This window comes from Bufo gargarizans, chromosome 5, assembly GCF_014858855.1.
Source record: "Bufo gargarizans isolate SCDJY-AF-19 chromosome 5, ASM1485885v1, whole genome shotgun sequence".
NCBI lineage: Eukaryota > Metazoa > Chordata > Amphibia > Anura > Bufonidae > Bufo > Bufo gargarizans.
In genome coordinates, this window is record NC_058084.1 from 465,684,313 (window position 1) to 465,697,211 (window position 12,899).

At 47.0% G+C, this 12,899-nt stretch overlaps 1 protein-coding gene across 1 annotated transcript in view; it reads right to left on the reverse strand.

Annotated features, from left to right (window-relative positions):
- Positions 1-12,899, reverse strand: part of KCNH2 (potassium voltage-gated channel subfamily H member 2) — a 228,966-nt gene that overhangs the window by 166,379 nt on the left and 49,688 nt on the right. The window contains exon 2 of the mRNA XM_044294760.1: positions 11,954-12,184. Within this exon, the coding sequence (XP_044150695.1) occupies positions 11,954-12,184 (231 nt within the window). The remainder of the gene's footprint in view (positions 1-11,953; positions 12,185-12,899) is intronic.

Genomic DNA, 12,899 nt, shown 5'->3' on the forward strand with positions numbered 1-12,899 from the left:
TTGATTGGAGATTACTCTAGAGAGGAGCCTACCAGGTCGCCCAGACTCTGAAAAGTATTTTTGCCCTTTAAAGAAGAGATTCTGTTGAGCTTTATCCAGTAAAAAATTAGCATATATTTGTGTGGCTTTTTGCATATTTTCCCTATTATTCTCCGTCTTATTTATATGGAAGGATTCTGTCGCTAACATTACATGTTTTTCTAAATTTTTCTGTTTTTTTCCATATTCTCTTCTAAGATTCGTAATATTACTAACCATCAATCCCCTCATGTACGCCTTAGGGTCCATTCACACGTCCGTTTTTTCTTTCCTGATCTGTTCCGTTTTTTCAGGAACAGATCAGGACCAGATCTGGACCCATTCATTTTCAATGGGTCCTGGAAAAAATCGGACAGCACAATGTGTGCTGTCCGTTTCCGTTGTTCCGTTCCGCATGTCCGTTTAAATATAAAACATGTCCTATTCTTGTCCTGAAAAATCGGATCCTGGTACAATACAAAGTCAATGGATCCGCAAAAAACGGATGACATTCGGATGTCATTCCGTATGTCATCCGTTTTTTGCGGATTCCGTTCCTGGAAACACATAACAAATTTTTTTTTTTTTTTTCAATTTTTTTTCAAAGAAATCCAAACAACTTTATTTGATTATTGAAATGTATACATGTTCCCGTTTTTTGCGGATCCGCAAAAAACGGATGACATACGGAAACATTTTCAGGAACAACGGATCCGCAAAAAACGGACCGTTTTTCAGGATGAAAAAAAACAGGATGTGTGAATGGACCCTTAAAGGTATCCCATACCACTTGAATTTTTGCTGAGCCATAATTAATATCCCAGAATCGGCCTATTTCATTTCGAATTATTTCATGTGTCTTTATGACTGATAGCCAGTAAGGGTTTAGTCTAAAGGGAGGTTTTGGTGTATATCTTTCCTGAGACAAGCATAGTTCAAATACTGACGGGGAGTGATCAGATATTGACCTTGTTTCATATTTCATTCGTTTTATCAATTTCACATATTTGCTATTTATCAGTACCAGGTCTATTCTGGACAGTGATTTGCCTGCTTTACTAAAGCATGAAAAAACCCTTTTCCCCTGTCCCAGAAACTCCCAAGCGTCCTCAAATCCAGCCTCCAGGCAAAACCGTGCGAGGGGAGACCCCTGGACCGGACTGTCTCTCCCGGCACTCATAGAAACCCTGTCACGTAAAGGATCGATGACACAGTTAAAATCGCCAATAATCAATGTTGGACATTCTGGCCATTTATCCATAAATAATAGAAGGGAATTAAGAACCAAAAGAGAAAATGGCGGAGGGATATAAACAAAGGCCAGAATGCATAACTCTCCCCCTAACCTGCAATATAGAAAAATAAATCTCCCCTGTTGGTCGACAGAGGATGCCTCACAAACGAAATCAATAAGTCTATGTATCAAAACCGTAACACCTCTCGAGTAGTTGGAGAGGGTAGAATGATACGTGTGCACAGCCCATCCCCTGTCGACCACCCTAGTGGTCTCCTCAGTAAGATGGGTCTCTAGCAGGCATACTATTGCTGGTAAATGGGCCTGTCAGGTCAAAAACCGCTTGTCTCTTACCTCTTTCCCCCAAACCACGTACATTCCAAGAAAAAATTCTAATCATCGTCATCTACAATGGTTAAGTGGAGGATCAGGAGAGAGGGAAAAAGGAAAAAACAAGAGAAGGAAAAAAAAAGAAAATAGCAAACTGAGAAAAGGGGAACCATGCCCACTTTGACGCACCACAACCCAACTCCACCCCCCCCTCACCCCCCTCCCACATGCAATCCACCACATATTGTAGTAGATTTCTTTCCTATGACCAACCCTCGACCCTCCCCCCACTCAGCCACCCCCACACCGCGATTAAGAAGCAAAGAAAACTATTTTTTTGGGGGGTATAAGCCCCTTATAATACTAATTATTCCCACCCGCTTTACTACAATGGGGTAGATGTCCTGCCCTGTTTCTATGGGCAGAGCTGGTGACTGCGGTCACCTCGCTGACGCGGACAGGCCCTGTCTCATATTCCCGCCACCTCTCCCTTTATCTAATCACCAGCGATTACAACAAATACCCAATTAGTCGGAACAGATTTTTCTGTATCAGAGACTGAGAGCCTCTTGTGAGGAGGACATAAAACGTCCCTTGTCTGCTGGGGGTCCGTAGACAGGGGCGGGGGTTTACATACCTTTACTTCCCCTGATCGGCATCATTTTGCAGCTATAGCCCCCCCACCCCCCCTAAATAAAGTAAGCATCCCCAAGCCCAGGGCAATCAACAAAATGGCTGCTCAGGACTGAGGGGGAGAGGTCTGACATTAACAGTTTATAATCACCATTGGTGCAATACAACTCCCTTTAAAAAAAAAGTGAGCCTGATAGGGTTAATTCACGCAACGGTGATTGCCAGAGGGAGATCTGTGGACTCTATGACCCTGCGGAGAATGACAACGGCGGATCTACTTCTCATTCTGCAGGTCACGGGCCTAAGGCTATGTTCACACAGAGGATTTTTAGCACTGACCACAACCTGATGCGGAATCCACATCTGCGTTTTTTGCACCTGTTTTTCTTTTGCTGAGGCGTTTTTTTTTTTAAACGTTTATTACTGCCCATTTTGCAATGGAAATTCTGGACGCAGATTCCACATGGATGGACAGGATAAGTTTTTTTATTCCGAGGCGTGATTTTGAAAACCACAAGGGTAAAAAAAGTGCAGTATAGTTTAACATGTGGATTCCCCACTGAAGTCAATGGGAAAGTTCTGCATTCATTTTTCGTGTGAATTTTTCGTATGGAAGCTGCGCCAAAAATCCTGAAGGTTTGGATGTGAGGTTATACCGGCCCCAGGAGGGCCAACACCGAGCTGAGGGGCCCCAGCATGACTCCCACCTCTGCACCAGGAGTTCCGCTCACTATCAGAATTAGGGAGCACTCGCATGACCCTATTTTTGGTCCGCATACGATCTGCATTTTTTGTAGACAGGATGCAGGCCCATTCATGTCAATGGGTCCGTAAAAACGTGAACAGCACTCTGCGCGCTGTCTGCATCCGTATGTCCATTCCATAGACCCACAAAAAAAATGGGTTCAGTAAAATGTGGAACACACATGGCCGGTATCCATCTTTTGCAGATCCGTAATTTGCGGACCGAAAAACACGTAAGGTCGTGTGAATGCACCCTAAGTGGTATTCCTAAAAGGGACTTGTCAGAGAAGCCCGTCTAAGGCCTCATGCACACAAATGTATTTTCTTTCAGTGTCCGTTCTGGTTTTTTTTTGGATCGTATACGGAACCATTAATTTCAATGGGTCCGCAAAAAAAAACGTTCTGCAAATAAATAGAACATGTCCTATTATTACGGACAAGGATAGGACTGTTCTGTTAGTGGCCAGCTGTTCCATTCCGCATAATACGTCATCCGTATTTTTTGCGGATGCGTTTTTTGCGGACTGAAAAATATATTCGGTCGTGTAAATGAGGCCTAAGGCTGGTGTCACACAAGTGTGTTTTACTATATTAAGTTTTTTTAAATTTATTTATTTTATTTATTTTACAGGAAAGCACGTGCCCCCCCCCCCCCTCTATTGGTACAAAAAACACCACGCAAGACGCCGTTAAAAACGCTAAACGCACTAGTAAAAAGAACAATGGCAGTCTATGTGAGGGGTAAAAGCGTCAGACCAGACGGGCTGTCATTTCAAAAGTACTTCACTGGTCCTCAAAAAATGCCATAAAAGAATATATTTTTTTAAAGACTTTTATGCCTTTCTTTCAGTGCCATCGACTAGATGTGGGGCATCTAGGTCATCTTTAATTAGCTTTTATTATAGAAGTACCATCTATACAATCGTATCGCACAAGAACTTTTATTACAAGAATCCCCCTCTCCCCCAGGAAGAAAAAAAATACTTAAAGGGGTTGTCCCATGAAAAATATTGTGCAGTTTTCAGCACCTGGATCTGAATACTTTTGTAATTGAATGTAATTAAAAATTTTGCATAGCCACTGAGCTATTCAATAAAATGTATGTGTACAGCGCCACCTGCAGTTTGCTCTTTTTCAAAATTATTTGTCCAGCTCACTGAGATGGAAGCACATGCTCAGTTCCATTTTTTACTTGCCATCAGCTGCTGAAAGGACACACACACACACACACACACACATCCCCTCTGAGAAAGGACACACACACCCCCTCTGAGAAAGGACACACACACACACCCCCTCTGAGAAAGGACACACACACACACCCCCTCTGAGAAAGGACACACACACCCCCTCTGAGAAAGGACACACACACACACCCCCTCTGAGAAAGGACACACACACACACCCCCTCTGAGAAAGGACACACACACACACCCCCTCTGAGAAAGGACACACACACACACCCCCTCTGAGAAAGGACCACACACACACCCCCTCTGAAAGGACACACACACACACCCCTCTGAGAAAGGACACACACACACACCCCCTCTGAGAAAGGACACCACACACACCCCCTCTGAGAAAGGACACACACACACACCCCCTCTGAGAAAGGACACACACACACCCCCCTCTGAGAAAGGACACACACACACACCCCCTCTGAGAAAGGACACACACACACACCCCCTCTGAGAAAGGACCCACACACACACACACCCCCTCTGAGAAAGGACACACACACACCCCCTCTGAGAAAGGACACACCACACACACACACACCCCCTCTGAGAAAGGACACACACACACCCCCTCTGAGCAAAGGACACACACACACACACCCCCTCTGAGGAAAGGACACACACACACCCCCTCTGAGAAAGGACACACCACACACCCCCCTCTGAGAAAGGACACACACACACCCCTCTGAGAAAGGACACACACACACCCCCTCTGAGAAAGGACCACACACACACCCCTCTGAGAAAGGACACACACACACCACACCCTCTGAGAAAGGACACACACACACACCCCTCTGAGAAAGGACACACACACACACCCCCTCTGAGAAAGGACAACACACACACACACACACACACACCCCTCTGAGAACGGACACACACACACCCCCTCTGAGAAAGGACACACACACACACACCCCCTCTGAGAAAGGACACACACACACCCCCTCTGAGAAAGGACACACACACACCCCCTCTGAGAAAGGACACACACACACCCCCTCTGAGAAAGGACACACACACACCCCTCTGAGAAAGGACACACACACACACACCCCCTCTGAGAAAGGACACACACACACACCCCCTCTGAGAAAGGACACACACACACACCCCCTCTGAGAAAGGACACACACACACACCCCCTCTGAGAAAGGACACACACACACACCCCCTCTGAGAAAGGACACACACACACACCCCCTCTGAGAAAGGACACACACACCCCCTCTGAGAAAGGACACACACACCCCCTCTGAGAAAGGACACACCCCCTCTGAGAAAGGACACACCCCCTCTGCGAAAGGACACACACACACCCCCTCTGAGAAAGGACACACAAACACCCTCTCTGAGAAAGGACACACAAACACCCTCTCTGAGAAAGGACACACCCCCTTAGCCGCCAGCTTGATATAAATGTAGCAGAGCCACTGGAGCGATGAATGGGGAGATCTCTGGATCATGTGAGGTACAGGGCTGGATACTGTCATGGACTATGAGATGTCAGATTTTTATTTTTTACATTATTCTTGGGATAACCCCTTTAAAATGGCACTGTACCGTTAGTAAACTTTTGATATGTTTAGATCGGTGGGGGTGACTGGCATAAAATGTCAGTAAATGACCCCAAAGTGTATTGAAGAGATTACAGACAGTCTCGGTCACGAAGCCTGTGCCTCCTTCCCAGCGGTCTCAGGTTTCTTGGTGAGCACTCAATGGCACCTTCTAATGACTAAGGCCCCATTCACACAACTATATTTGTGTGGATCGGTTGCGGTGACGTGCAGAATCCCAGGAACGTGTGAAGTTTCAGGATATGACTGGGGTACAGTATGATGGGGGAGGCTAGGGGCCAATTAGGATTGCGGTACAAGACTCCGGTATTATATGGCCATGTATGTCGTCCTCACATGCCCAGGGGGCCGAATGGTGAGGCGTGCGCGCTGCAAATGATAGCATGGCGCCACAGATCGATAGGTCTTCTCCTTGTCCCCATTGTTCCCCTACATCTTTCCGACCAACTCCAATTACTGATGAAGCCTGCGGCCGGATGACATCTCCATTGATCCTGGTGTATCTCAGCCGCTCCCCAGTCTCCTGCTGCAATGCAGCCCCCGCTCATTACTGCCGAGCACCAGATGTCTCCTTCCCAGAATCCTCTGGGGCCTGGAATGGATACCGGACAAACCTAATGGAGGCCGAGGAGTATCAAGTGTTCTGCGAAGGGAGGTTATTATAGCGCGCATCAGGGAATGGACAAAAAGGGCGCACTCATTCACCGAGACCATCTGAGCCTCTACTGACACCTGACACCCTCCACACCAACCAACCATGGATAGAACACAAAGTACTGTGATAATATACAGGAGCGTAATAATATACAGGACCGTAATAATATACAGAAGCATACAGGAGCGTAATAATATACAGGAGCGTACAAATATACAGGAGCGTACAGGACCGTAATAATATACAGTAGCGTACAGGACCATAATAATAATATTCAGGTGCGTACAGGACCGTAATATTCAGGTGCGTACAGGACCATAATATACAGTAGCGTACAGGACCGTAATAATATACAGGTGCGTAAAGGACCGTAATAATATACAGGAGCGTACAGGACCGTAATAATATACAGGTGTATACAGGACCGTAATAATATACAGGTGTATACAGGACCGTAATAATACACAGGTGCGTAAAGGACCGTAATAATACACAGGTGCGTACAGGAGCGTAATAATACACAGGTGCGTACAGGAGCGTAATAATATACAGGAGCATACAGGACCGTAATATACAGGTGTATACAGGACCGTAATAATATACAGGTGTATACAGGACCATAATAATATACAGAAGCGTACAGGACCGTAATAATATACAGGTGCGCACAGGACCGTAATAATATACAGGTGCGCACAGGACCGTAATAATATACAGGTGCGCACAGGACCGTAATATACAGTAGCGTACAGGACCGTAATATACAGTAGCGTACAGGACCGTAATATACAGTAGCGTACAGGACCGTAATATACAGGTGCGTACAGGACCGTAATAATATACAGGAGCGTACAGGACCGTAATAATATACAGGAGCGTACAGGACCGTAATAATATACAGGAGCGTACAGGACAGTAATAATATACAGTAGCGTACAGGACCGTAATAATATTCAGGTGCGTACAGGACCGTAATATTCAGGTGCGTACAGGACCATAATATACAGTAGCGTACAGGACCGTAATAATATACAGGTGCGTAAAGGACCGTAATAATATACAGGAGCGTACAGGACCGTAATAATATACAGGTGTGTACAGGACCGTAATAATATACAGGTGTATACAGGACCGTAATAATATACAGGTGTATACAGGACCGTAATAATACACAGGTGCGTAAAGGACCGTAATAATACACAGGTGCGTACAGGAGCGTAATAATACACAGGTGCGTACAGGAGCGTAATAATATACAGGAGCATACAGGACCGTAATATACAGGTGTATACAGGACCGTAATAATATACAGGTGTATACAGGACCGTAATAATATACAGAAGCGTACAGGACCGTAATAATATACAGGTGCGCACAGGACCGTAATAATATACAGGTGCGCACAGGACCGTAATATACAGTAGCGTACAGGACCGTAATATACAGTAGCGTACAGGACCGTAATATACAGGTGCGTAAAGGACCGTAATAATATACAGGAGCGTACAGGACCGTAATAATATACAGGAGCGTACAGGACCGTAATAATATACAGGAGCGTACAGGACAGTAATAATATACAGGAGCGTACAGGACAGTAATAATATACAGGTGTGTACAGGACTGTAATAATATACAGGTGTATACAGGACTGTAATAATATACAGGTGTGTACAGGACTGTAATAATATACAGGAGCATACAGGACCGTAATATACAGGTGTGTACAGGACCGTAATATACAGGTGTGTACAGGACCGTAATATACAGGTGTGTACAGGACCGTAATATACAGGTGTGTACAGGACTGTAATAATATACAAGTGTATACAGGACAGTAATATACAGGTGTGTACAGGACTGTAATAATATACAAGTGTATACTGGTGTGTACAGGACAGTAATATACAGGTGTGTACAGGACTGTAAAAATATACAAGTGTATACAGGTGTGTTCAGGACAGTAATATACAGATGTGTACAGGACCGTAATAATATACAGGTGTATACAGGACCGTAATAATATACAAGTGTATACAGGTGTGTACAGGACCGTAATAATATACAGGTGTGTACAGGACTAATAATATACAGGTGTGTACAGGACAGTAATATACAGGTGTGTACAGGACTGTAATAATATACAGGTGTGTACAGGAGCGTAATATACAGGTGTGTACAGTACTGTAATAATATAAAGGTGTATACAGGACTGTAATATACAGATGTGTACAGGAGCGTAATAATATACAGGTGTATACAGGACCGTAATAATATACAGGTGTATACAGGAGCGTAATAATATACAGGTGTATACAGGACCGTAATAATATACAGGTGTATACAGGACTGTAATAATATACAGGTGTATACAGGTGTGTACAGGACTGTAATAATATACAAGTGTATACAGGACTGTAATAATATACAAGTGTATACAGGTGTGTACAGGACAGTAATATACAGGTGTATACAGGACAGTAATATACAGGTGTATACAGGACTGTAATAACATACAGATGTGTACATTTAGGGGCTGATATAACACTCCTGGATTAGGTAGTGTTTACTAGTGGGGGGTCAGAGGATCAGAGACCCCTCCCACCAATGTCCATTTCTATCACTTCCCAGCTGCTGCCCCCCGAGGAGCGCCCATCCTGAGCAGTACTGCCTCCTCTGGATGACCTCTCACTCTCCTACGATAAATCCCATAAATCATATTACAAGCTGCGGATTATAATAAGAGCAATATCCTGCCGGCCAAATAACCCTCCGCGGCCGGGGCTCACCTAGTGTGACCTAGAGAACGCTAAGCCTGCAGCCGGGGGGGGGAGCACCCACTCACTGCAGGTAACCCCCATGCAGCCCTTGTAAACCCCCCTAAGTCCATACTGTCCCTGCAGAGATAGATCACTGAAGTCCGCACTGCTTATCTCACATGGAGCTGACAAGAATGGTCCTATTCACTGACAGCAACCAGTATATTGTATAAGTATATTAGTGAATTGCAGAGTTGACATAATCTGCTGGTTAAACCTCATGTAAGTTGATGCCACGTGTAGCTATGCCCTAAATACCAGATTCATCCAGGCCGCAGGGCGAGTCAATATACGATATATAACACACGTAGCCACGAAGTGGAGCCCACGTAAGGTTACAGCGCTCTCTGCAACTGCCGCACCCTCTGCAGTTTAATAGCCGGGACCAGGCAGTGAAAACATCTTCACACCTTAACCTGTCAATCAAAGTGCAGAGGGCGTCGCATTTGCAGACAGCAGAGCTTCTAAGTGTAACGGTAACGCCCCCGTTGCTCCTAGAGGCTCATTTGCATATATTAAACAATCTTTTTTTCTCAGCAATGCAGGCACATATGAACATGGGACCAACACAGATGTCTTCAGCTGCCAAGTGCATAGGTACAAAACTGCTGACAGATGCCCTTTAATCACAAAGACTGTGCTGTGCCCGGAGCTTCATGGGTGTCCATGGCCGCTGCATGCCAGCCTTCCATCATCAAGCACAATGCCAGGTGTGGGGTGGAGGGTGTAAAGCATGAAGCCCCTGGACTCTGGAGCAGAGGGGTCGGTGGAGGAGGGGTAATGCTATGGGGGGTCGTCAGAAGGGGGATAATGCTGTGGAAGGGTCTTCACGGGTTGGTGGAGGGGGGGGGTTGATGCTATGGGGCTTTTTCACCGGTCGGTGGAGATGGGGGGGGGGGTTGATGCTATGTTTTTTTTTCACCGGTCGGTGGAGGGGTAATGCTCTGGGGAGTTTTCAGGGGTCGGTGGAGGAGGGGTAATTCTATGGGGCGTTTTCGAAGGTCGGTGGAGGAGGGGTAATTCCATAGGGGTTTTTTCAAAGGTCGGTAGAGGAGGGGTAATGCTCTGGGGAGTTTTCAGGGGTCGGTGGAGGAGGGGTAATGCTCTGGGGAGTTTTCAGGGGTCGGTGGAGTAGGGGTGATTCTATAGGGGGGTTTTCAGGGGTCGATGGAGGGGGGTAATTCTATGGGAGGTTTTCAGGGGTCAGCCTCGGACCCTTAGTTCCAATGAAGGGAAATCTTAGTGCTTTGGGAGATAAGACATTGTGGACAATTATCTGGTGACAGCTTTGTGGTAACAGTTTGGGGAAGACCCTTTTCTGCTCCTCCATCACTGCGCCCAGTGCACAAGCTCCATAAAGAGGGGGGAGTCTGGAAGAACCTGACAGGCCGCACAGTGCCCCGACCGCAACCCCATCCAACATCAGAGCAGAGACTGCGAGCCTGGCCCTCTCCTCCAACATCAGGGTCTGACCTCACAAATGTTCTTCTGGACGAAGGGGAAAAAATTTCCACACACCCCCTCCAAAATCTTGGAGAAAATCTTCCAAGAGGAGAAAAGGGAGGACCTTCCCAGAGGAGCATGGGGGAAACAACTCCATATTATTGCCTATGGGTGTAGAATGGGTAGTGATGAAAGCTCCTGGAGGTGGAACGTGGAAGGTCCTGTACTTCCCTCCCAGGGGCGGATTGGCCATAGACCTTCCAGGGAAATTTCCCGGGGGGCAGGCCAATGGAAGTTTTTGGGGATGTATTTTGTGATGGACTGTGGTATTTGGCTCTGTTGGGGCGGTATAATGTGCCGCAATATGGCATTTCTTGTCCAGCCTTCCATCCACTTTAAGTTCCCAGTCCGCCCCTGTTCCCTCCACACAGGGCCCACATCTGTCCCCGTCCGAGCCCTGCGCTGTGGAGCTGTCCTAGATTCCAGTGTAAACAGAATCCTTACATTGGCGCCGGCCTCCATCCAGGCCTCGGAGCACTCTTACTGAGAAGCCGTAAATCCTCCGCATCACGTTCCAAGCAGAAATGGAATGGGTTTATAAATAGAAGAGTGTTATTCACATCACCTTGAGGACGAGCTGGGAGCTGCGTACACAGAACGGGAGCGAGACACCGCCACGCCACCCATCAGAACCTGAGAACAACATGGCCCCTGTGGTGCTGTGTGCGTCCAGATCACCATCCACACCGGGAAGGATGTAGATATTGATGTGGATGCTTCCGAACACAGTCTCCAGGACATCACTGCCCCGACAAATCAGACGGGGGCGTGCTGCCATCAGAACGTCTCAGTGGTGCAGCCTCAGGCTCCGGGATTGTCATTTCCGATATCTGACCCTTATACATTGATGATGGATTATTATAATTGTAGCAGTTAATGGGGGTGTCCTACATTATACATTTCTAGCATATTTATGGGATATACCATAGGGGGTGCAACGTCTGGGCGGGCATAGTGCTGGACACCAGTGCTCCTGGGAGAAGTGCTTTGGAAGACAGCACTGCTCTTAGAAGAAACTGTGGGAGCCCCGACATCCTATAGTGCCGGACACACCCTGTGCACACATTCATGGAGGACCAGGTCTCACAAGCGAGACTCCTGATCCGACCTCGCAGTACCATGCATCCCTCTGACCCGGCCTAGCAGTGAAGACATGTACCGGCCCTTTAAGAAAGGTAGTGGTAACTTACCATCTTTGCGATAGAAAGCGATTTCCACCTTACGCTCCTCGGATCCCACCAGGGCCTGAGCGATCTGCGACACCGCGCTGGAGGTGGTACGGGGGCCATAGAGAAAGTCACAGGTGCAGGGTCTCTGCATGACCTCCGCCCTCGTGTACCCGCACATGGTGCAGAATCCATCGTTGCAGTAGATGACGGCACAGTTTTCCACACGGGCGTTGGCGATAATGAACTTCCGACCTACGAGAGAAGACAGGGAGGTCGTTAGTGTGACAGAACAGCAGGCGGCGCACATCCACTACACCCCCTGCCGAGAGCGGCGCCAAGCAGGGGAATATCCAGCGGGCAACGCCATTATCACATCACTTACCACCTACAGTATACCGCCACGTCAGGACAGAAAAATACTGTGAGCCCAACCCAGCCTGTGTGTACAGTTCTGAAAATGTAGCTAATTTAATATTAAATCGGTTTTCCAGGATTAGATAATCGATGACCGATCCTCCTGGGACCTCCGTGGTGGCAGCGTCCTCACCGGTTATATTGCGCCATACAAGTAGGTATTGCAGTCTTGTCCCATTCAGTATTTATAACCGTATGACTGTATTTATAAAATCGCCTGGCGGCATACCGTACACCAGGCGGTCGGGGAACATTGTCAACTTCATCAAAACTGGGCTGAAAGATGTGAAAGGAAATAATACCGCGTCTGGACAATCTGCATGGACATCGGCGCACAATGGGAACGCAACGGAGGAGCGCGTCTGCAGATTTGAGCGGTCACCGGAGGTGGCGCGTTAAAGGGGCGGTCCTCTCTATGTTTGTACATTATCACGGCCTTACAGAACGGAGTGGAATCGGGGGCTGCTATATACGAAGGGGCCGCCATTATATACACACTCGATACTGTACAACTGGTACAGACGCATTCACCTGCGACCGCCAGTCCGCGGGG